This window comes from Giraffa tippelskirchi, chromosome 13 (assembly GCF_054371585.1).
Source record: "Giraffa tippelskirchi isolate mGirTip1 chromosome 13, T2T-mGirTip1v1.2.pri, whole genome shotgun sequence".
NCBI lineage: Eukaryota > Metazoa > Chordata > Mammalia > Artiodactyla > Giraffidae > Giraffa > Giraffa tippelskirchi.
Window position 1 is genome coordinate 71,890,227 of NC_137287.1, and position 24,159 is coordinate 71,914,385.

Consider the following 24,159-nt stretch of genomic DNA (forward strand, 5'->3'; position numbering starts at 1 on the left):
TATATGCCTTTCTAAAATTCTACATTATCAATCTCATAGGTGTTTGATTTTTAAAATTGAAATCTCTTTGAGTCCTGGCTATGTAAGCCTCTCTGACACCGTTGGGTCTTCTAGAATTTACTTGCTTTCTGTTCTGTATTTTTCCTTCTTTCCCTCCACTAGTAGCCATGCTTGGTTTATAAAAAGCTGTTTGTCTTCGTTGCTTTCTGTCTTCTCATTTTGTAGCCTTAAATTTTTTTAAAATATAACTTTATTTATTCATTCGCTGTGCTGGGTCTTCATTGCTGCGCAGACTTTATCTAGTTGCAGTGAGCGGGGGCTACTCTCTAGCTGTGATGTGCAGGCTTCTCATTGGAGTGGCTTCTCTTCTCGCTGAGCATGGGCTCTGGGGCATGTGGGCTCAGTAGTTGCAGCTCTCAGGCTCTGGGGCACAGGCTCAGTAGTTGTGGTTCACAGGCTTAGTTGCTCCACGGCACGTGGGCTCTTCTTGGACCAGGGATCGAACCCAGGTCTCCTGCATTAGGAGGTGGATTCTTTACCTCTGAGCCACCAGGGAGACTGTAGCTTTTATTTTTAAGATCCTTGGCAGGTGGGAGGTTTCGGGGGGCCAAAGTGAAACAATCTCATCCTTGAGCTATTTGAGGGCCAGTTTTTAATCTGTTTACACATCTGCTTTGGGACTGATGTGATGGTCCCAGCACACAGAGCCCGTACTACTTTCAGAGGTCCACACTGCTGTGTGGGGAGAGGATGTAGCTTCAGGTGGGATTATGAAAAACTAGTTAGCCTCTGTCTTCCCTGTGACCACCTATGGAGAAGAGCAGGTCTAACAGAGACTCAGACTGGAGTCTCTACCAGTGCATCAGATTACCTACCTAGTACTTCCAGATCTGAGCTGCATTAATACTTAATGCCTGAAGGCTGCAAAGAATGTTTGTCTTTTTACTCACTGGGTTAGTTAGCGTTGGTTTCTATTTTTCCACAGACATTTCTGGTCCTGGGAAAGCAATCAGTCACCCCTGTTTTAATTTCTTTTGTTTGAATAATGGGAATAGTAATATTTTCAACATGCCTAAGAGATGGATGAAAATTACATCATGTAGGGCTGTGAAATACTTTAAATGAAAAATTTGGACCAATAGAATATTTCTGCCTTTCTGATCTCTACTTAAACTTTCTTTTTAGGCTAATGATGCCTATCTTCAGATGGCCATTGGAAACGCCCCTTGGCCCATTGGTGTCACTATGGTTGGCATCCATGCCAGAACTGGCAGGGAAAAGATTTTTTCCAAGCATGTTGCACATGTTTTAAACGATGAGACACAGCGGAAATATATTCAGGTAAGTAGTTTGGAGGGCAAAGTGCTCTGGAGGTTAACATTCCCCACTTCTCAAACTAAGTTTTGAGAGAAGGAGAATTACAGCAATAGGATATAGCATGACAGAGTGCAAGTCCACACTTTGTATAAATAGTGCTTGTATTTAAGACACCTTCACTGAACTGTAAAACAGAAACCTTTTAAGTGTCATAGATGATGTAAGACAGTCAAGTATTGTGCTTTAATTACCTTAGTAGTGAAATAAAACTATTACTGTTTGCTTTGGGAATTTACTGAAGAATGATGAATTTAGAGTATTTTGCAATAAGTCACAATTTTGTTATTTTCAAGGTAGGTTTAACATCTAGACTAAAAAGGTATGAATAGTCAAAATTTGGCTAGTAGTATTTTTTAAATAATTTATAACAAAACTTCTCTACACAAATAGATTTAAAGTATTTATAGTTTATTTTCTTAAAGTTATTGTGCCTCACATAAACCTGATAATAATGCTGTTGGGTTCAACTTTTGTTTTTAGTGGGGGAAAAAAACCTCAGTTATAACCTTTGCCAAGTTATCAGTGATCCCAGGTTGTGTCTCTCTTTTGCTGGATGTTAACTCTAAAGCTTGAAGATGAAACTCAAAGTTTATTTAAAGTATAAGATTCACTTAAAATGCATAACATGTTTTCAGAATTTGTGCCGGACAACAGTCAGTATCATATTCATACATTACCATTTTATTTCATTTCAATTCCAAGTGCTAAAGGTTATTTTGCATGTCATGCTTTGTGCCTTATTCATCTGTATTAACATTTTAAAATATGATTTCAACTTGACCCCCTAATGGGAACTGTAGAATTTTAGAGTTCAAATTTAGTTATGGAAATCAAAGACATTTCCATTTTTTAAATAACCACCATTGACTGTATTGAAGGCAAAAAGCTTTTAGTTGGGGGAAAAAGTGGTTTGGCTTTAACAATAGAACATTGTTTCCAGTGATTAAATTTACTGACTGTCTTCAGCTATACCATGGCCAAAGCTATAGTGTGTATAAAAGTTCATTTTGTGTGTGTGTGTGTGTGTGTGTGTGGTGCATGCTCAGTCTTGTCTGACTCTTTTTTGCAACCCAATGGACTGTAGCCCACCAAGCTCCTCCGTCCATGGAGTTTTCTAGGCAAGAATACTGGAGTGGGTTGCTATTTCCTCCTGCAGGGGATCTTCCTGACCCAGGGATTGAATCTGAGTCTCCTGCAGTGGTAGGCAGATTCTTTTCCCCTGAGCCACCTGGGAAGCCCTGCCTTAAAGACAGCATGCCTTTTTTAAATAGTGGTTTGATTACCATCTTATAAACTGTTTTTCTTTTTTAAAATATGCCTAGTATTTTAAAGATTTCTGGTTTATTTTGGAATAATATTTATTATTATAGCTATACAATGACCTATCCTCCCTCCATTGTTCTTCGTTTTTGTAAAAAAAAATATTTTATTTTTGGCTGTGCTGGGTCTTGCTGTGCTTGTGGAGAGCAGGGGCTACTCTCTGGTTATGATGTGTGGGCTTCTCATTGCAGTGGCTTCTCTTGTTGCTGAGCTTGGATTCCAGGCACACGGGCTCTAGGGCACAGGCTCCATAGTTGTGGCGCATGGACTTAGTTACTCTGCAGCATGTGGAATCTTCCTGGATCAGGGATTGAGCCTGTGTCTCCTGCTTGGGCAGGCAGATTCGCTACCTCTGATTCACCAGGGAAATCCCACTGTTCTTTCTTTTTAACTTTTCTCCTTCCATTCCTTTTTCCCCAAAGTGATTAGGAATATTGGTGAACATACTGTATCTGAACTTTAGGAAGGTGTTTGACCTAAACATAATAATATTCTTGTGTACAGATGTAAATATGATAAGACAACCAGGTGAACTCAGCCTGTCGAGTGAGAGAAGCCATGAGGACTGAGTAATGAATCCATGTCTGTCTGGGTGGATGCTGGTGATATGCCATGGGGTTCTTAGTGACCTCAGCACTCTCCTGTTCAACAGTTTTCATGACCAACTTGGGTGACTCTACCAAGAGGTTTATTTATCAGATTTACAGACAGTAAGAAACAGAAGGGATAAGGTGTACGTTCAGATAGAGAAGAAATTTGCTTTCTGGAAGTTCTTGACAGACTGAAGAAAAAGACTGATTCTAAAAAATTAATGCTTATCTTGTTCTAAAAGGTAATGATGACCATAAAGAAATTTGAAACTGTCAGTTGCTTGAGCAGTTTGAGCAGTGTATATCTGGAAAAATTAGGGAATTTGGTGGACTGTAAGTACAATAACAGTAGTGTAGTATGGCTACTGGAAGGTCTAATGAGAGCTTATGCTACACTGTTAGAGAGACATAATAATTTAATTTAGTGTACGTTCCACAAGGCAGGAGCATAGCTCACTGATGTGTCCTCAGAGTCTAGAAATAGTGCTTGTGGTGGGTGCTCAAATCAAAATTTGCCCATTAAATGAATACTCAGACGCAAGAGAGGTGAAAGTCTGGCTTTTTTCTAGTCCTTGAGAAAGGAGACTCTTGTTGGGGGTCTGGGTAACTGTTGATAAAGAGAGAACTTTGTGGTGGAAGAGGGGTTAAATTTGTCCTATACAGTTAAGGCCCTGGTGACGCAATGGTAAAGATTCCACCTGCCAATGCAGGAAACACTGGTTTGATCCCTGCGTCGGGAAGACCTGCTGGAAAAGGAAATGGCAACCCACTCCGGTATTTTTTCCTGGAGAATTCCATGGACAGAGGAGCCTGGTAGGCTACAGTCCTTGTGATCGCCAAGAGTTGGACATGACTTAGGGACTAAACAACAGCAGCAAGGTATAGGAAGGAAGACACATTTCTAATCAGTTTAAGGAAAAAATTCTTCCTTTTTAAATCTTTTTGTCTTGAAACAATGGTAGACTGGTAAGAGGTTGCAAAAATAATACAAAGAAACTTTTTAACAGGCAGAATTGCCCCCGAATAGGAGTAGGGCTGCTTTAGAAGATACAGGGGAGATCCCTCCCACTTGATATGTGAGAGAATCTGGTTAACTATTACTCTTTTCTGGTCCGTTAATATCTCTGGGTCCTCTCTGCTGTTTTCCCTAGAGGCCATTGCTTAAACCTGAGGTTGCAAATTGACACTCACAGGATAGTCAGGTAATGAGTGAGCTGAGTGGTAAGAAGCCCCTGACCCTCGATCTGACTTGTCTTTTCCTACTTTCCATGTAGACACAGAAGCAGTATTTCATTTTCCTGTCAGCTCTGTGATGAGAAAGGGGGACAGCTGATTAACAATGTTGTCAGTTCCATTGTACTCCAATATAAAATAAAAATTTAAAACCGTGGCAGTGCAAGCACAGCATGAAGTTGTCAGCTGCATCTTAGCCTTAGCATCACTGGTGTCACCTCAGCTCATTGTTACTTTGTAGGAATATCTTTCTAATTTTGCTCCATCTTCCTTTATTTTTTAGTGAGATGCCAGAATCCTTAATTTTTTAAAAAAGCATATGCTGTTTTTAAAATGTTGGCAATAACAAAAACAAAAAATTAGCAGTTTGTGAGGCCAAATTAAGTGCTAATTTTTGATCTGTCTTAAACCCATGGTGCAGCTCAAGGCTAAATGCTGCCACCCCCATGTTAGCATTATATGAAATTCTTGATTACAATTAACTGAGTGATTTACTAAGCTGTCTTTTGAATCTCTCTCCTCTTATTTTGGTATTCTGATGAGACTGATTTGAATTATTCCTACAAAGAGACAGTTTAAATATATGATTTGAAGTTGAAGTCAGGGAGTGACGCACTTTTTCTTAAAGAGTCAGGTAGTAAATACTTCAGGCTTTGCACTTCATAGGTTTCTGCTACAACTCTCCAACCCCGCAGCTGTGTGAAAGCAGCCAGAGGCCGTGTTCCAGTGAAATTCCGTGTATAAAAGGGATGAGCAGCCTGTGGGCTGTAGTTTGTTGACCCCAGAGTAAATGTGTAAACCCAAACCTTTTCATCATTAAGATATTTGCTGAGGGGGTAATTGTGAAAGTCATTTAATAGGGTATTTTCTTTCTAAGTTAAGATGTAGTAAACCTTTGTAAGTAGTGAAGCATGTAAAGTGTACTGATCTTAATTGTACAGCTTGGTGATTCTTAATGTACGTGTGATTTTATATCAAGATGTAAAACAAGGTCTAGATAACAGGAAGTTTCTAGCAGCATCCCTGAAGTTTCCCTCATTCCTTTTCTGAGCCTAAGTCCTCCTCCCATCAGAAATAACCATGATTTTGATCTGTGTCATTATTGGTTAATATTGCCAGATCTTGGGACATCACTTAAATGAAATCTTGCAATGTATAGAAGAATTACTTTTTGCATAGAAATACTGGTAAGAAATAACTGTTTTCTGAAATACGGAGAAACCAATTCAAGGGGGTCTTTACTGGGGCTTCCCTGGTGGCTCAGCTGGTAAAGAATCTGCCTACAGTGTGGGAGACCTGGGTTCGATCCCTCGGTTGGGAAGATCCCCTGGAGAAGGGAAGGGCTACCCACTCCAGTATTTTGGCCTGGAAACAATTCAAGGGGCTCTTTACTATAACATGATTTCATCTTTGGGTTTTATGCAAACCTCTGTAGAATTTAAACTGTGAAAGTTGTTTGAAGTGTTCTCTTTCTCACAAAAATTAAACACACCATAGGGAGGGTTTCCTCACCATGCAGATCAAAGAGAAGTTGGATAGCGTATTAGTTTACTGCAAATCTCCGGTGAGATGGAACTGTTGGTAGGAACTTCAAGGACTTTGGTTGGTCTGCCAAATGCAGATGTAACTTTTGGCCCAGATTTGGGTAAAGCTTCTCCACAGATTACAGGAAGTTCTTCATTAGTTGGTCTTCATAATTTAGTCATTTCCAGACATCTCTTGAAAAGGTTCATGTTGTGACGGTTCTTTACTTGTTGGTAAAGAAGAACAGGACAAAAAGCTGAAATTGGCCTCACCTGGTGATTTGCCCTCCAGATTCGCTCCACCCTTCCTTACCTGGTCCTGTACCTTGTGCCCTGGAAGCCTGGCTTTTATGAACAAGTGACAGGCTCCCTTGCCCTCTGACTTCTGAATGGGGCAGACTGAGTGAGACGGGAAGGCATTTTATAGGCAGGAGAGGAACGAGTTTGGGGCATTTATTTTCCTGGCTTCCTCTTGTGGGGTTGCTGTACCCCTCCTCAAGGTCTGGCCATCGCTGCCTAGTTTCAGTCACCACTTTCCTCCCTCACCCCCTTGGAAACAGGCTGCCGTGGCTTCGGGGTATTGCCGGCTGGGGGATGCTGTACTGTCTCTTGTTGGTCCCGGTCTTGCCCAGACCTTTGTAAAATCCTTGGAACTATTGCCATCATATTACCCAACTTGAGTGTGCCCTTCCTTTTGCTGTGGATACCCTTCCTAATTCATGTAGATTAACTGCTCTGTGTGCTGTTTCAACACAAGTTTCTTTGGGAATTAGAAGATTAAGGAGTAATATTCATTCCAAATAATTTTTCTCAAGACTTCACTATTCCAAAAGGCAAAATGTTCCCTAATACTCTTCTCTGGTAAGTTGTGTTCAGTAACCTCAAGTTTGTAAATTCCCTGGTGAAAACATCATTCCAGCATTTTATGTCAGGTATTTATATCTACATTTCAGAGTTTGGTATACTTCATCTGGACTTTGCTTAATTTGTTTTTGTGAAACATTTCTAAATTGATAACATGTTCACCTATTGCTGAAAATGGTATCACAGAAACATTCATTACTGCAGTGAGCAATCACAGCTTGATCCATGTGCTGGATACACAATATCATTGTTAGTTGGCAAGCACTCTCTATGCATCAGATTCTATGTCGCCCATTTGTGGGTCAAGTGGCCTTATCCTACCTTCTGGCATTCTTGGGTCTGAAAAGGCATTTCTTAAAGGCAAGTTACTTTGGTAACAGTTTACCCATTTATAACTTCCTGGCATATTAAAACAAATTTTTAGAGAAAAATACTGCTAGCATTTCTCTTTCATCTATATTACCTTAAAAAAATTTTTTTTAATTTTTATTTTTGTCTGTGCTGGGTATTCATTGCCGCACAGGTTTGTCTCTAGTTGTGGTGAGTGGGGCGCTACTCTTCGTTGGGATGCACAAGCTTCTCCATTGCAGTGGCTTCTCTAGTTGCCAAGCACGGGTTCTAGGTATGCGGGCTTCAGTAGTTGTAGCACGTGGGCCCAGTCATTGTGGCTCCCAGGCTCTAGAGCACAGGCTCAGTAGTTGTGGTGCATGCGCTTATTAGTTGTTCCACTGCATGTGGGGTCTTCCCAGACCAGGTATTGAACTTGTATCTTCTGCATTGGCAGGTAGATTCTCTATCACTGGGCCACCAGGAAAGCCCTACATTACCTTTTAGTATCATAGAACACTAAGTGTTGGTGCCATGATGCTTTTTAGCTGGCGGCTGAACAGACATTTTACTTGGGATATTAACTTATATTTTTCAGCCACATGCATGAGAAAAAAAAAAAGATCATCTTGCACTGTGAAGTCCTTATAGCTCAGATAAATAAAATCTTTCCTCAAATTGGTCATTCGGCATACATTTTTGCCTACTTTCATTAAGTAGGTGAGTGCTGTTTTCAAAATGTAATTATCACTTGTCATTTGATACTACTTTCTATGAAATGGTAAACCTTTGAATTTGTAATTCTGTTCATTTATGTAACAAACATTCAGACAGGTAAAAATGGGAGCAGCTCTGTTTCTTACCATAAACTCGAGAAGAAGATTAAGTTAGTCCCAAACTGAGTTTTCTTTAATTTTCCACTAAGTCCTGCAGAGCCTGAGCAATTGAATACATTTGGCAGTTGCACTGGGACTCTTCATTGGAAGCAGCGTGAGATTGCTTTTGTCCCAAGCAGCTTGATCCAGATCAGAAATTGAAAAGTCTGGGATGAGTAATTTAGATCCACTCAATTTTAATCATATACACTTGTGTGAAAAGAATTCCTGTGGACACTGAAGGATTGGCCTTGGTATATACATGGCTATGAACGTTGAAAGTGTAGAAATTTTTATTAAGTACACATTTTTAGAAAATCTCACTTTGGGTGAAAGGTGTATTCCATCGAAGGTAGGATTAATTTTTAACTATCTCAAGTTAATTCATTCCTTTATTAGAACATTGGCAGTTCATTCAGTTCAGTTCAGTTGCTCAGTCGTGTCTGACTCTTTGCGACCCCATGGACTGCAGCACGCTAGGCTTCCCTGTTCATCACCAACTCCCAGAGCATGCTCAAACTCATGTCTGGTGACTCAGTGATGCCATCCAACCATCTCATCCTCTTTCGGCCCCTTCTCCTCCTGCCCTCAATCTTTCCCAGCATCAGGGTCTTTTCAAATGAGTCAGCTCTTTGCATCAGGTGGCCAAAGTATTGGAGTTTCAGCTTCAGCATCAGTCCTACCAATGAATATTCAGGACTGATTTCCTTTAGGATGGACTGGTTGGATCTCTTTGCAGTCCAAGGGACTCTCAAGAATCTTCTCCAACACCACAGTTGAAAAGCATCAATTCTTCGGTGCTCAGCTTTCTTTATAGTCCAGCTCTCACATCCATCCATGACTACAGGAAAAACCATAGCTTTGACTATATGGACTTTGTTGGCAAAGTAATGTCTCTGCTTTTTAATACACTGTCTAGGTTTGTCATAGCTTTTTGTCCAAGGAGAAAGCATCTTTGAATTTCATGGCTGCAGTTACCATCTGTAGTGATTTTGGAGCCCACCAAAATAAAAGTCTTTCAGTGTCCTATCTTCTTGTCTTTTCATACTGTTCATGGGGTTCTCAAGGCAAGAATACTGAAGTGGTTTGCCATTCCCTTCTCCAGTGGACCACATTCTGTCAGACCGGAATGACTGTTCACTGAAAGTGAACTCTGAAAGATGTTCACTGAAAGATAACTCCCCAGGATTGTAGGTGCCCAATATGCTACTGGAGATCAGTGGAGAAATAACTCCAGAAAGAATGAAGGGATGGAGCCAAAGCAAAAACAACACCCAGTTGTGGATGTGACTGGTGATGGAAGCAAGGTCCGATGCTGAAAAGAGCAATATTGCATAGGAACCTGGAATGTTAGGTCCATGAATCAAGGCAAATTGGAAGTGGTCAAACAGGAGATGACAAGAGTGAACGTCAACATTCTAGGAATCAGTTAACTAAAATGGACTGGAATGGGTGAATTTAACTCAGATAACCATTATATCTACTACTGTGGGCCAGAATCCCTTAGAAGAAATGGAGTAGCCATCATAGTCAACAAAAGAGTCCAAAATGCAGTACTTGGATGCAATCTCAAAAACGACAGAATGGTCTCTGTTCGTTTCCAAGGCAAACCATTCAATATCACAGTAATCCAAGTCTATGCCCCGACCAGTTACACCGAAGAAGCTGAAGTTGAACAGTTCTATGAAAACCTACAAGACCTTTTAGAACTAACACCCCAAAAAGATATCCTTTTCATTATAGGAGACTGGAATGCAAAAGTAGCAAGTCAAGAAACACCTGGAGTAACAGGCAAATTTGGCCTTGGAGTACAGAATGAAGCAGGGCAAAGGCTAATCGAGTTTTGCCAAGAGAACGCACTGGTCATAGCAAACACCCTCTTCCAAAAACACAAGAGAAGACTCAACACAAGAGAAGACTTCTAAGATGGACATCACTAGTTGGCCAACACTGAAATCAGATTGATTATATTCTTTGCAGCCCAAGATGGAGAAGCTCTATACAGTCAGCAAAAACAAGACTGGGAGCTGACTGTGGCTCAGATCATGAACTCCTTATTGCCAAATTCAGACTTAAATTGAAGAAAGTGGGGAAAACCATTAGACCATTCACATATGACCTAAATCAAATCCCTTATGATTATACAGTGGAAGTGAGAAATAGATTTAAGGGACTAGATTTGATAGAGTGCCTGATGAACTATGGGCGGAGGTTCGTGACATTGTACAGGAGACAAGGATCAAGACCATCCCCAAGAAAAAGAAATACAAAAAGGCAAAATAGCTGTCTGAGGAGGCCTTACAAATAGCTGTGAAAAGAAGAGAAGCGAAAAGCAAAGGAGAAAAGGAAAAGATATTCCCATTTGAATGCAGAGTTCCAAAGAATAGTGAGGAGAGTTAAGAAAGCCTTCCTCAGCGATCAATGCAAAGAAATAGAGGAAAACAATAGAATGGGAAAGACTAGAGATCTCTTCAAGAAAATTAGAGATACCTAGGGAACATTTCATGCAAAGATGGGCCTAATAAAGGGCAGAACTGGTAGGGACCTAACAGAAGCAGAAGATATTAAGAAGAGGTGGCAAGAATACACAGAAAAACTGTACAAAAAAGATCTCCATGACCCAGATAATCTCAATGGTGTGATCACTCACCTAGAGCCAGACATCCTGGAATGCCAAGTCAAGTGGACCTTAGGAAGCATCACTACGAACAAAGCTAGTGGAAGTGATGGAATTCCAGTTGAGCTATTTCAAATCCTAAAAGATGATGCTGTGAAAGTGCTACACTCAATATGTCAGCAAATTTGGAGAACTCTGCAGTGGCCACAGGACTGGAAAAGGTCCATTTTCATTCCAATCCCAAAGGAAGGCAATACCAAAGAATGCTCAAACTACCACACAATTGCACTCATCTCACATGCTAGCAAAGTAATGCTCAAAATTCTCCAAGCCAGGCTTCAGCAATATGTGAACCGTAAACTTCCAGATGTTCAAGCTGGTTTTAGAACAGACAGAGGAACCAGAGATCAAATTGCCAACATCCAATGGATCATTGAAAAAGCAAGAGAGTTCCAGAAAAACGTCTACTTCTGCTTTATTGACTATGCCAAAGCCATTGACTTCATGGATCACAGTAAACTGTGGAAAATTCTTCAAGAGATGTGAATACCAGACCACCTGACCTGCCTCTTGAGAAACCTGTATGCAGATCAGGAAGCAACAGTTAGAACTGGACATGTAAAGCTCAACATTCAGAAAACTAAGATATGGCATCCGGTCCCATCACTTCATGGCAAATAGATGGGGAAACAGTGGAAACACTGGCTGACTTTATTTTGGGGGGCTCCAAAATCACTGAAGATGGTGATTGCAGCCATGAAATTAAAAGACATTTACTCCTTGGAGGGAAAGTTATGACCAACCTAGACAGCATATTAAAAAGCAGAGACATTACTTTGTCAACAAATGTCTGTCTAGTCAAGGCTATGGTTTTTCCAGTAGTCATATATGGATGTGAGAGCTGGACTATAAAGAAAGCTGAGCACCGAAGAATTGATGCTTCTGAACTGTGGTGTTGGAGAAGACTCTTGAGAGTCCCTTGGACTGCAAGGAGATCCAACCTGTCCATCCTAAAGGAGATCAGTCCTGGGTGTTCACTGGAAGGACTGATGTTGAAGCTGAAACTCCAGTACTTTGGCCACCTGATGCGAAGAGCTGAACTCACTGGAAAAGACCCTGATGCTGGGAACGATTAAGGGCAGGAGGAAAAGGGGACCACAGAGGATGCGATGGTTGGATGACATCACCGACTCAGTGAACATGGGTTTGGGTGAACTCTGGGAGTTGGTGATGGACAGCGACGCCTAGCGTGCCGTGGTTCATGGGGTTGCAAAGAGTCGGACACGACTGAGTGACTGAACTGAACTGAAAATAAAAGTTTGTCACTGTTTCCATTGTTTCCCTATCTGTTTGCCATGAAGTGATGGGACCCATTGCCAAGATCTTCGTTTCTTGGATGTTGAGTTTTAAGCCAACTTTTCCACTCTCCTTTTTCATTTTCATCAAGAGGCTCTTTAGTTCCTTTTTCCTTTCTGCCATAGGGGTGGTTTCATCTGCATATCTGAGGTTATTGATATTTCTCTTGTCAATCTTGATTCCAGACTGTGCTTTATGCAGTCCAGCATTTCGCATGATGTACTCTGCATAGAAGTTAAATAAGCAAGGTGACAGTGTAGAGCCTTGACATACTTCTTTCCCAGTTTTGAGCCAGTCCTTTGTTCCATGTCCAGTTCTAACTGTTGCTTCTTGACCTCCATACTGATTTCTCAGGAGACAGGTAAGGTGGTCTGATGTTCCTATCTCTTGAAGAATTTTGAACAGTTTGTTGTGATCCACACAGTCAAGTCTTTAGTGTGGTCACTGAAGCAGAAGTAGATGTTTTCCTGAAATTTCCTTGCTTTTTCTAGGATCCAGCAGATGTTCGCAATTTGATTTCTGGTTCCTCTGCCTTTTCTAAAACCAACTTAAACATCTGGAAGTTCACGGTTCACGTACTTTTGAAGCCTAGCTTGGAACATTTTGAGCAGTGGTTTGCTAGCGTGTGAGATGAGTGCAGTTGTGCAGTACTTTAAACTTTCTTTGGCACTGCTTTTCTTTGGGATTGGAAGGAAAAAAAAACCTGACCTTTTCCAGTCCCGTGACCAGTGCTGAGTTTTCCAAATTTACTGGCATCCTGAGTGCAGCACTTTAACAGTATCATCTTTTAGGATTTGAAATAGCTCAGCTGGAATTCCATCACCTCCACTAGCTTTGTTTGTAGTGATGCTTCCTAAGGTCCACTTGACTTCGCACTCCAGGATTTCTGGCTCTAGGTGAGTCATCACACCATCATGGTTATCTGGGTCATTCAGATTTTTTTTGTATAGTCTTTCTGTGTATTCTTGTCACATCCTCTTAACATCTTCTGCTTATGTTAGGTCTATACAGTTTCTGTCCTTTATTGTGCCCATCTTTGCATGAAATGCTCCCTTGGTATCTCTAATTTTCTTGAAGAGATCTCTTAAGTCTTTCCCATTGTATTGTTTTCCTCTGTTTCTTTGCATTGATCACTTAGAAGGCTTTCTTATCTCTCCTTGCTATTCTTTGGAACTCTGCATTCAAATGGATATATCTTTCCTTTTCTCTTTTGCCTTTTTGTTCTCTTTTCTCAGCAATTTGTAAGACCTCCTCCGACAACCATTTTGCTTTTTCATTTTTGTCTTCTTGTGGCTGGTAAAGAATACACCTGCAATGTGGGAGACCTGGGTTTGATCCCTGGTTTGGGAACATCCCCTGGAGAAAGGAAAGGGTACCCACTCCAGTATTCTGGCCTGGAGAATTCCATGGACTGTATAGTCCATGGGGTTGCAAAGAGTTAGAAATGACTGAGCAACTTTCAGTTACTTGCTCACTTCTTGGGGATGATTTTGATCACCGCCTCCTGTATAGTGTTAACAAACGTCTGTCCATAGTTCTTCAGGCACTCTATCTATCAGATCTAATCCCTTGAATCTGTTTCTCACTTCCACTGTATAATCATTAGGGATTTGATTTAGGTCATACCTGAAAGGTCTAGTGGTTGGTCCTGTTTTCTTCAATTTACGTCTGAATTTGGCAATAAGGAGTTCATGAACTGAGCCATAGTTGGCTCCCGGTCTTGTTTTTGCTGACTCTGTAGAGCTTCTCCACCCTCAACTGCAAAGAGTATAATCAATATAAACAATCTGACTTCGGTATTGATCATCTGGTCTTAAAATGCAGAATATTTTCCTGGAAACAATACTGATTTAAAAAAGAATCAATTTAGTTACTATTATGTAGAGAGAAGGTCATTAAGGAGTCATTAATGAGGAATCTGTAGAATCTAGAAAGGCTCAGGACATGGGACGTTTAGGCACTTAAAAAAGGCCAGACTGTGGGGTGGGGCTGAAGATGAAGGAGTGGCTGAAATTAGGGTAAGTTGTCCAGAGCTTCCTTCTCCCTGTGCAGATGGGCCCCTATTCCCGCCTCTCCTCTCGCAGAACACAAACCTTCTGAGGGATTCTACCCTCAGGCAAGGTGAGATTCCCTACTCACCCAGAACAGACAATTCAAGTGAGAGTGTATGTGTTGACAAATGGAACTTCTGTTTTCCTCTTCTCCTTTGGTTCCTCTGATGCTGGCAGCTGGGCTTTTACTGCCAACTCAGGAATGGAAGAGTTCTTCTCTGAAGTGACCCAAGAGAAAAGATGTACGGTTACTAACATTTAGAACTCCAACACTGAAAAAACTGGCTTACTGCCATATTGTCCTAAAATGAAGTTTCACTGACAAGTGCTGCCCTTTCAGTGAGTTTCCTTTAGCTCCTATTGCCTTACTCATAATTATGCATGTTCACTTAGGATCATCAGGTGTTTGGGGAAGTTTCCAACATGAAAGACTGAGACTAAAACACATAGTAACAATGAAGTTGAGAGTAATGGAATTACAGTATAGGGGAAAGGAAAAAAACCCTTTAATTAAGAATTTAGTTAGTATTCTTAGATAAAGTTGTAACCATGTGATAAGAATAGTAGCTACAAAAAGAGTCACAATCAAATTGAGCTCTCAGAAGTTAAACGTTACAGCAGAAATTTTAAAAATTAGATAAAAGAGAAGATACTTCTGAAGAGCTCTCAGAAGTATAGCAAATAAGAGAACGAAGGAGTCAACAACCTATAAGGTCTGCAGCTATTCAAATTCTAGGGAAAGGAGAACAGAGAAATTGGAGGATAGGAAATAAAGAATTAATGCAAAAAACTTCCCAGAACTGAAGGACATGCCTTTCTAGAATGAAAAGAAGAGTTCACTGAATGCATGACAAATGAACAGGAAGAGTCTCATATTGAGGCTCAATATAATGAAATATTAGAGGGCCAAAGATAAAGATGAGATATCCACTGCTTCTGGAGAAAAACAGGTTGCTTACAAAGGCTCAAGAATTAAAATGCCCCCATTCTTCTCATTCCGGTACTGGAAGCAAGAAGACAGGGGCGTAATAATGTAACAGTGAGGGGGAAAAAATCTCCCAACTCTGAATTCTGTTCCTGTATGAACTATCAATCAAGTGTGAGTATAGGCTTAAGATATTTTTAGACAGGTGGTGGCAAAAATTTGGCCCATTTTGTGTCACATATTCTGTGTCACATTTTGTATCACGTTTTCTGAAATTATCATAGCTGACACTTATATACTATTTATTACTATGTGGTCCTTGTAGCAATTTAGTGTATGTATTCTCTCTTCTCTTACATATGTAATACGAGCGTGATACTATGATTCTGTGCTTTACAAGTTGGGAAACTGAGGTATGGAGAAGTAAGTTCCCAAGGTCCCACAACCAGTAGGTGGTGGGATTGGGATTTGAACCTGGGGAGTCTTAACACCTCTATAATGTTATATTGGGTCTACTTGGAGGAAGTGCTCCACCAGAACGAGGGAAACAAACACAAAAGATCCAGGAAATAATATGCAGCACACGAGCAGGGCAGAAGGAATTCCCAGATGGAACGTGAAGGGATGCTCCAGGATCGTAGCAGTACAAGGAGGTCTGGAGTTCAGCTGATCTAGACTGCAACAGAGAGTGGACCCAGACTACCTGTTGTGCTTGGTCATGTTGCGAGTAGTCTCACTGTTGGAGAAGGAACTGATAGTTACACAGAAAAGCAAAAAGGTGGGGAAAAATAGCCAAGAAAAAGGGTAGTGACTCTGTTTTGGACAGTATTTGTGTAGACATTATGAAGTTTATCCTGAATATGTGATCACTGAAATTGTGATTTGTGGAAGGAATGGGGAGAGAAAGGTGCATGTGTGCTGTGAGAGGCCAGTGTGCAGGTGTAAGAAAATTAAATTTTCAACTTTGGTAGTATTGATAGAGAAAAAAATAAAAACTAGAAAAAATCAAGCACTATCAATGTAGTGTTTAGAAATACAGCAGTAAATACCAAAAGAAACGCTTCAGAGATTTGAAGTAAGGTTGCCTTTGCGATGCAGGAATTAGGGATTGGAAAAGATGAGGCAGGGGACTGCTATTAGTTGATACTAGAACTATGTGATTAAAAAATATGTATATATAATAACATGCACACAAAACATGGCATTATCTTTGGCTTTTCTCTTTCTCAGCCCACATCAGCAAACCATGATGGTTCCATATTCAAATTACATCTGGATTCTGATCCCTTCACCCCCTCCACTGCTCCCATCTGGTTCCAGCCACCAGCCTCTCTTCTCTGGATGGTTGCAGTGTCTCTGCTCTGAGCTCCTTTCCTTGCCCCTCTTTTGTTCAGTATCTGTACGGCACCCAGAGAGATGCAGTTAAAATACAAACCAGACTGTGATGCTTTCTTGCTCAGAGCACTTCAGTGGCTCTTGAGTTCAAGGGAAGCCAGAGTCCTTCTGGTCACTTCTCACACCATGCACACCTCTTGCCTGCTTGATCTTCTCCATAGCACTTAGCATCATTCAACACATTTGACATTTACATAGTCATTTTGTTTCTTGTCTGTCTTACACCTTTTCTCATCTTCCTTTATTAGAATACATTCTCAATGAGAATGGGGATTTTTCTCTTACTCTGCTGTATTCCCACAGTCTAGAACATTGCTTGGCATATAGTAGGTCCTGAATAAGGATTTATTAAATAAATGTATTACTTTTCTATAAGTAAAAACTATATTTAAGAATACTACTGATTTTAAGCTATTTGCAGTAAGCTAAGCTAAGCAGCTCCTTATCTTACTGGTTTAAGCATCCTCAAGCAACTTGAAACTAAAATCGTGAGAGATCTAATTGAAAAGATTTGTTTCCATTTGGAAAATATTCATAGGCTATCATGAGATTATGCCCCTTTGACAATCTGTGCTGGGTGCTAGCAGTCCTTATTGCAAACATTTATTGTAACATTCCATGGTAACTTGATGATGGAGACTCTTAATATTTATTTTTAAATCAGAGAATCAGTTTAGTGAGTGTATCTAAGCATCACAGTTATCTTCTGTAAAGGCACAAACGCCTAAAACTCTAATCCTGTGGTGTAAGGAAAATGACCCCCACTTGTCTTACCATCAGTTTGCCTTTATTGGTTCATAATAATTCTTGCTGTGTTTTGCTCTGGACTGAAGCTATTTAGTATTTCATCAGAGTGTTCCCTTTCCTGGCTTTGCCTCTCTTTTCACCTGTTCCTTCAAGAAAACTTAGGATCCCAGATTAACGATATCGCAGACATTTTCATGGATCCAATTCTGCATCCACATGATTAGAATTCACAGTAGGAAAAGCTGGTCTAAAGCCAGAAGGGTCTTTATCCTAAAGCAATACCCTATTAGGTATAGGATACAATAATAAGAAGCTAGGAACAAAGCAAATTCCCTGGTCTGTCTTTGCCAGCACGTCTTCCTTCTTGGAAATGAGCTGAAAGATAGCCTTCCTCCACACTCCCAGTCCTTAGACAGCATAATATGGACAGTCTTTGAATCCACAAAGGACTTTAAGTAAGGTGTTTGAAAAATCTTGTTTCTCTGATGTTTAATCTCTTAGATTATAACTCACTTCATGGAAGTAATTTATATTTGTGTTATCTGCTTCCTGTGGGACTGCAGAGATTGGCAGGCTTTTTTTCTTGTTGTTTTGTTCTGTTTTTGGTGATTTCACTTAGTTTAAGAATTGTTTGAGGGCTTCCCTGATGGCTCAGTGGTAAAGAATCTGCCTGCCAATGCAGGAGACATGGGTTCAATCCCTGGCTCAGGAAGATTCCACATGCCTCGGAGCAACTAAGCCTGTGGGCCACAACTGTTGAGGCTGTGTTCCAGAGCCAGGGAACCACAACTACTGAGGCTCGCACACCATAGAGCCTGTGCTCCACAATAAGAGAAGCCACGGCAGTGAGAAGCCTGTGCACTGCAACTGGAGAATAGCCCCCACTTGCCACAAGTAGAGAAAGCCTGTGCACAGCAGTGAAGACCTAGGGCCGCCAGAAATAAAAAATTAAATAAAAAATTTAAAAAGTTTAATCATATCATAGCCAACCACTATTTTTTTTTATTTTCTTAGGGACTGAAGAGGTTAATGACCATTTGCCAGAAGCACTTTCCTACAGATCCATCAAAATGTGTGGAGTACAATGCACTATGAGATCTGTGTGCGGTGTGTAAATATCAAGAGAAGCTTAAGGAAGCCTGGCACAGACTTCTGGAATTACCACCAGTTGCAGTGAGGGAAGAAGAAAAAAGGAGTTTCTGGTCGTTGAGTTCTACCTAATGCAGCTCTTGGTTTTAAGAACCTGTGTTGGCTGTTATGTCACATCTGACTGCAGAGTGATTTTTGTGTCTTACTTTTAAGTAGTCAAAAAATTAAGTACTAAAGACTTTCCCCAGTAATTTAAATGTGTAAATTTAAAACAGTCACAGGACACGGTTTAAAATAACTTTTCCTCTATAGACCTAAAAGTTGCAATGAGAGGATTAAAAAGGAACATTTGAGGATGGACTTAATGATTTCTGTAAAATATGGTAATTTTCACATTGCTTTTTATGTTGTGTTTATAGAGAAATATTTTTATATTTTTCAACAAAAATATGGAACCATTTAATGAAACTTGATCATTCTTAAATGTTGCTTGACTTTTGCCACCTTGCAATACATTTGAATGTAAATGTTATTACTATTAAGTGTCTATTTTGCATTTTAAAGCTTTTATCCTTTAAAGATATACATTATAGTATTGGCCATCTCTCAGAACAGAATTAACAGGAAGAAGTTTGGAAAAAAAGATGGTATATTAAACCAACAGAAGTTCAAATTCAGTAACCCCAGGCATCAAGGTTCAAGGTGAGGAAATGGATTGTCAGGGCTGCTGCTGGCTCTTCCTAGACTAGGACCGCCTGCCAATGTCATCCTCCCGAGACCATAGTGGATGGCTGGCCCCGCTCCATCCCACCGGCCAAAGAGAAGGGTGCCGGACTCTTGTCACTGCCCAAGCTGTAGGGCTTGGTCTGATTTCACTCAAGCGAGGACTTCTTTTGACTCTTGCACGTGTCGTACCCAGATAACTGTGATGAATCAGTGCACTTTAGAAGTTGAGAGGACTCAGTGGATAGAGGCAGGTGGGTAAATAGAATGGTACTTGACCAGGTGGAGTGGTGCTGGCGGCTCCTGGTAGGAGTGAGGCTCTGACATCAGAATTACCCCGCCTCAGAATTCAGCAGAGGAGGCATGTGTATGTCTGTGCACCCCCGAGCAAGGCACTTCATCTCTAAACTCCAGCGTCTGCAGATGGTGGCAGTCATCATCCACACCTCAGAGCATCACTGTGTTAAGTAAAGTAAAATGCATAGCGCACTACCTGGCAGATAACTCAGTACATAACAATTGTGTCCTTGTTGTTGCTGGTAGAGTGAAGACAAAGTAGCTTTCCCGAACCACTGGTCAGGACGGTGTATGCTCACCTCATGATGACAGCCATGCTGCTGGTGGCAGTGTCAGCAGTACTAGTTAGTGGAAGTATTTATTTAGCACTTACTGTATCCACGCTCTATAGCTGCTCACACTTTCAGCCATTTCCGAGTTTAGAAGAATCCAGAATGTGGTGGGGCCTGGAGTCAGCTAAGTGAGTGCAGGTGGATTCAATTACTTATTCTTGCCCCTCTTGGAAAGCCTTGGAAGCCAGTTTTGGCCACTTGTGGGGTCTGTGGCTGCGCTGGGCTGATTGTGTCTGCTGGTTATTTGCTCGATGGTGGCTGAGGCCTGCTGTCCTGAATTGAATCAGTGTTCCTTGCCCTTCACCCCACTTTAGAAAACCATTTCTTATTACATTAATTAGAACTGAAGGAAGCTTACTAGAGCAATAAGAGACAGACTTTGATAAGATGTGACAACAATGTAGACTTCAGTTATATAGTCTTGAATAGAACTTGTTTATAAATATTGTTGAATGAATACTCCACAGATCACTTTTTTTTTTTTTTTAATTCATAGGCAGGCCACACCATGGTAGTCACCTCATTTTGTGTTGTCTTCCCATTTGCTGTGAGTTAATATTCCACACAGAGAAGAAACTTCATCATGTGACACCAGTACCTTCTAGAACTGATCAGCGTGGGTAGATGGTTTGAGGAAAAAAAAATGTGTAAGGTATTCTGTGGTGCTGTGAATGTTAGTCATTTTGGGGCTTGGGTAGAGGGAGGTAGATTGAAAGGCATAGACTCCTCGTAGAGAAGTTTTCTATTTCCCAGAAGTTAAAGGTCTTCAGAGGACTGTACCTGTCATGAGGGTTTAGTGAAAAATGACCTCTCTCATTCTCCAAATCATGAAAATTATAGTGCAGCAGATACTACGTTTCTAATTTTTAGCTGTTTCTGAAACAATAAAGGCCTATCTTTTAAAATCATTCACACTCCTGAGATAAGTATATTCTTCCCTCTCTTCCTCCCCACCTCCCCAGACTCCTTTCCAAAGGAGTTGTGTCTTTCTGGATTCAAATCTAATAAAACACTGGTTTTCCCTCAAAAGTAAATCCTGTGTTTCTTGGGAGTGTTCTTGCCAACTGCAAAGACAGCAGTATTTTTCAGCATTGCAGTATAGGCCTGTGGCAGTCTGGAGGTCATGGCTGTGATTTCAGCCCTTGGGGAAAACTAGGAAAAGAAAACTGAGGCCAAAAACAATTGACATGTAGAGAGGAGAAGGGGGCGGCCCGGATCTTGTAAGAAGAAGGGGAAGATCCCAAGAGACCAGAGCTGGGAAGGCGGCTGTTGCTAGTACAAGCATTTAGGATGTGCTGCGTCTCTGAAAAGAATTTGGAGGAATAGAAAATAGGGTTGATTAGCAGTACAACTTCTGAATGTTAAGTTTTTCCTTCTGATGATCTCCTGGCCCCCTTTAGCACTTTAGATTGTCCTGGGATTTGACCACAGTAAATATTGTAGTGGCTTAGCAGTAAAGAATCCGCTTGCAATGCAGGAGACTCGGGTTCCATCCTTGGGTCAGGAAGATCCCCTGGAGAAGGAAATGGCAACCCACTCCAGCATTCTTGCCTGGAAAATCCCATGGACAGAGGAGCCTGGCAGGCTGTAATCCACAGGACTGCAAAAGAGTCGGACACGACTTAGCAACTAAACAACAACAACAAATACTGTAGAAATCCAGTTATTTGAAAGAAAGAAAGAGTTTGGTAGATTTGAACTTGTGGATCCTATCACTGGCTCCTTTTCAGCCCTACAGTAACCCCTTCATTACTTCTGGACCTAGAAAGGTAGTAGAGCTTAATGGGGCTGATTCGGTGAAAGGGGAGCTTCGGTTGAGATGTGGCTGTTCCCTTTGTCTGAATATCTGCAAGAGCGTAACCTTGTGGATCATGCCTCCTTCCTCCAAATCCTAGCCCATGAAGTCCCTTAACTTTATCCCCTAGAAATTTATGGTATGGAGTCGTACTGGGAAGCTTGAACTGAAAGCACTTTCTCATGGCAGGTTTGTGGAAGAGTTTCCAGCTGTCGAGAGTGTGAGGAGCCAGTCCCAGTCCCCAGAGGGTCACTGTGGGAACACTGTTATGGCAACTGGTTTTCATCAGACTTGGCAGTTAGATGGGCTGAATTCTGACTACGCGCTAGTTCGTCCTGGAATGGTTAACAGTAACCTTAAAATCTTTTGAAATTTAAAAATAAGTTCTGGTGGTGTGGACTCACTCGAGGGAATGCAGTGTGGTTGGCGGTTGTCACTGTGGTGTGAACTGACCCCTTTCAGGATTTTGGAAACATACTCATTTAAAATATATACATATACACACACACACACACACACCACACACATATTTTATATATATGTGTGTGGTGTGTGTGTGTGTATATTTTTTACATTTACCAAAACAGTTTATTTTGAAATCATTGATTATTTACTCCTTTTTCCACAAACTCTTATAAACTCGCCCAAACTAATCCTTGTGTTGATGGTAATGGTTACTCTTGTTTAACTAGGCCACTTCCTTTTGTTTAGTCTCTCCTCTCTGTCCTTAAGCACCCACTTTGAAATCATTGTCAGCTTTCTCCCAGCATTCAAGATGAACACATACTTTGACCACGGAGGGCAGCTAAGAAGGTTTGAGCTGCTTTTTGAGTGTCACTGGTGATCACCGAGGCATTCAGCAGGCTTCCTGCTGTGACAGTCAAGAGTCATCTGCACACCTGGCTCTCCTTGCCCTCTGAACTCCCAGGGTTGACAGCTTGCCAAAACCAAATTGCCTTTACTCTCCAGCTTGCTCTTCCCTTGAGACTTAGGAGACATCACGAACTGTTAGCGTTGTCCTCTTAGCCTGATTTCGGTTTCACCGTCTTGTACAGCGGGAGGATTGAAGTTGTGGCTTTGAGATGCTTTGACCATAGCTCAACAATCAGCCATAACAAATAGGTGGGACCCAGTATCACCTGTGTGTATGCCCTGACCATGCCACGAGCGGTACATTCTTCTTTTTTCTTTCCTGTTGTGTTTCTTTTAAAAATATGCTGGTGTGACTCTAAAGTGGCTTACAACTCATTAATGTGTTGTGACCAGCAGTTTGAAAACCACAGATTAAAAAGAATTATCAGAGTTACAGAAGGAAGTGACCTGGTGGATGAATTTAGGGCAAAAGGACTCTTTATTTCTTTTATTTATTTATTTTTTAATAGAGAACACTTAGCTCTCAAGGTTCATGTGGAATTTGGCATACTGTAAAATCTTGAGTACTTCAGTTGTTAAATATTCTTGAAGCAATAATTCTTGGGTTTCAAATGAGGTGACTTGTGCATAGAGAGAACCTCCAGGACAGGCCTCATGTAAGAAAATTGAAGGTAAGAATAGGTGACTACCTTGGGCTGGCTCTACATTGTGTAAAGCAAGAATAAACAAAGATATTATAAAATATGAGATTGTTTAAACTATGAGTTAGGGTTGAGGCAGAGAGAGATAGCAGGAGTCTAGTATTGTTAATCGGAGAAGGCAATAGCACCCCACTCCAGTACTCTTGCCTGGAAAATCCCATGAACGGAGGAGCCTGGCGGGCTGCAGTCCGTGGGGTCACTGAGTCGGACACGACTGAGCGACTCCACTTTCACTTTTCACTTTCATGCCCTGGAGAAGGAAATGGCAACCCACTCCAGTACTCTTGCCTGGAGAATCCCAGGGACGGGGGAGCCTGGTGGGCTGCCATCTATGGGGTCGCACAGAGTCGGACACGACTGACGCGACTTAGCAGCAGCAGCAGCAGCAGTATTGTTAATCAGTTACCTGTTGAGGGTTTGTTTAGCCCTTTGAAGATTATTTCCCAAGACTCACAGCTAGATAACATTTCCTTCATTGTAAAGTTTTATTCAATTGTAACATATACAGCAAAGTGCACACATCAGAAAGATACCATATCATACAACTTTTTCAGAGTGAAACTGTCTCAAAGTAACTATCATCCAAGTCAGGAAAGATAATGTTATTAGTGCCCCAGAAATCTCTTCATGCCTTGTCAGGACAGAGCCATGGTCTTGATTTCTGCTGTCATCATTTAAAGAAACATCTTTCTTGATATTGGATGCATGTACTGTAAGATTAACCCATTCAAAGGGTACAGTAGTCTTTAGAATATTCAGAATTGTGCAGTCAGCAGCACATGTAAATGTAGAACCCTGAAAGAAATCCAGAACCCATTAGCAGTCATTCCCCGTGTGAGTTAGTTTGCTTGTTGTTGTTGATGTTTTTTATTTGTTTGTTTGACTGCACCAGGTCTTAGCTGTGGCAGGCAGGATCTTCGATCTTCTTAGTTGAAGCAGGTGGGATCTAGTTCCCTGACAGGGTTTTGAACCCAGGCCCCCTGTGGCTTCTTAGGCACTGGACCACCAGGGAAGTCCCTCATTGTGATTTCTTTGATTCTCGTTTCTCTATCCCTTTCTACATTTGATAGACATTTGAGTTGTCTCCACTTTGGGTATGAATGCTGTACATGTATTTTTTGGTGAATTATAAGTTTCTCTAGGGTCTGT

At 41.1% G+C, this 24,159-nt stretch overlaps 1 protein-coding gene across 11 annotated transcripts in view; it reads left to right on the plus strand.

Annotated features, from left to right (window-relative positions):
* The window catches only part of PRPF18 (pre-mRNA processing factor 18), a 53,153-nt gene extending 32,483 nt beyond the window's left edge, over positions 1-20,670 (plus strand). For all 11 annotated transcript variants that reach the window (XM_081553555.1, XM_081553551.1, XM_081553546.1 and 8 more), the window contains 2 exons: positions 1,186-1,341; positions 18,215-20,670. In XM_081553555.1, coding sequence (XP_081409681.1) covers positions 1,186-1,341; positions 18,215-18,295 — 237 coding nt within the window. In that variant the 3' untranslated portion in view covers positions 18,296-20,670. The remainder of the gene's footprint in view (positions 1-1,185; positions 1,342-18,214) is intronic.
* The last annotated feature ends 3,489 nt before the right edge of the window (positions 20,671-24,159 follow it).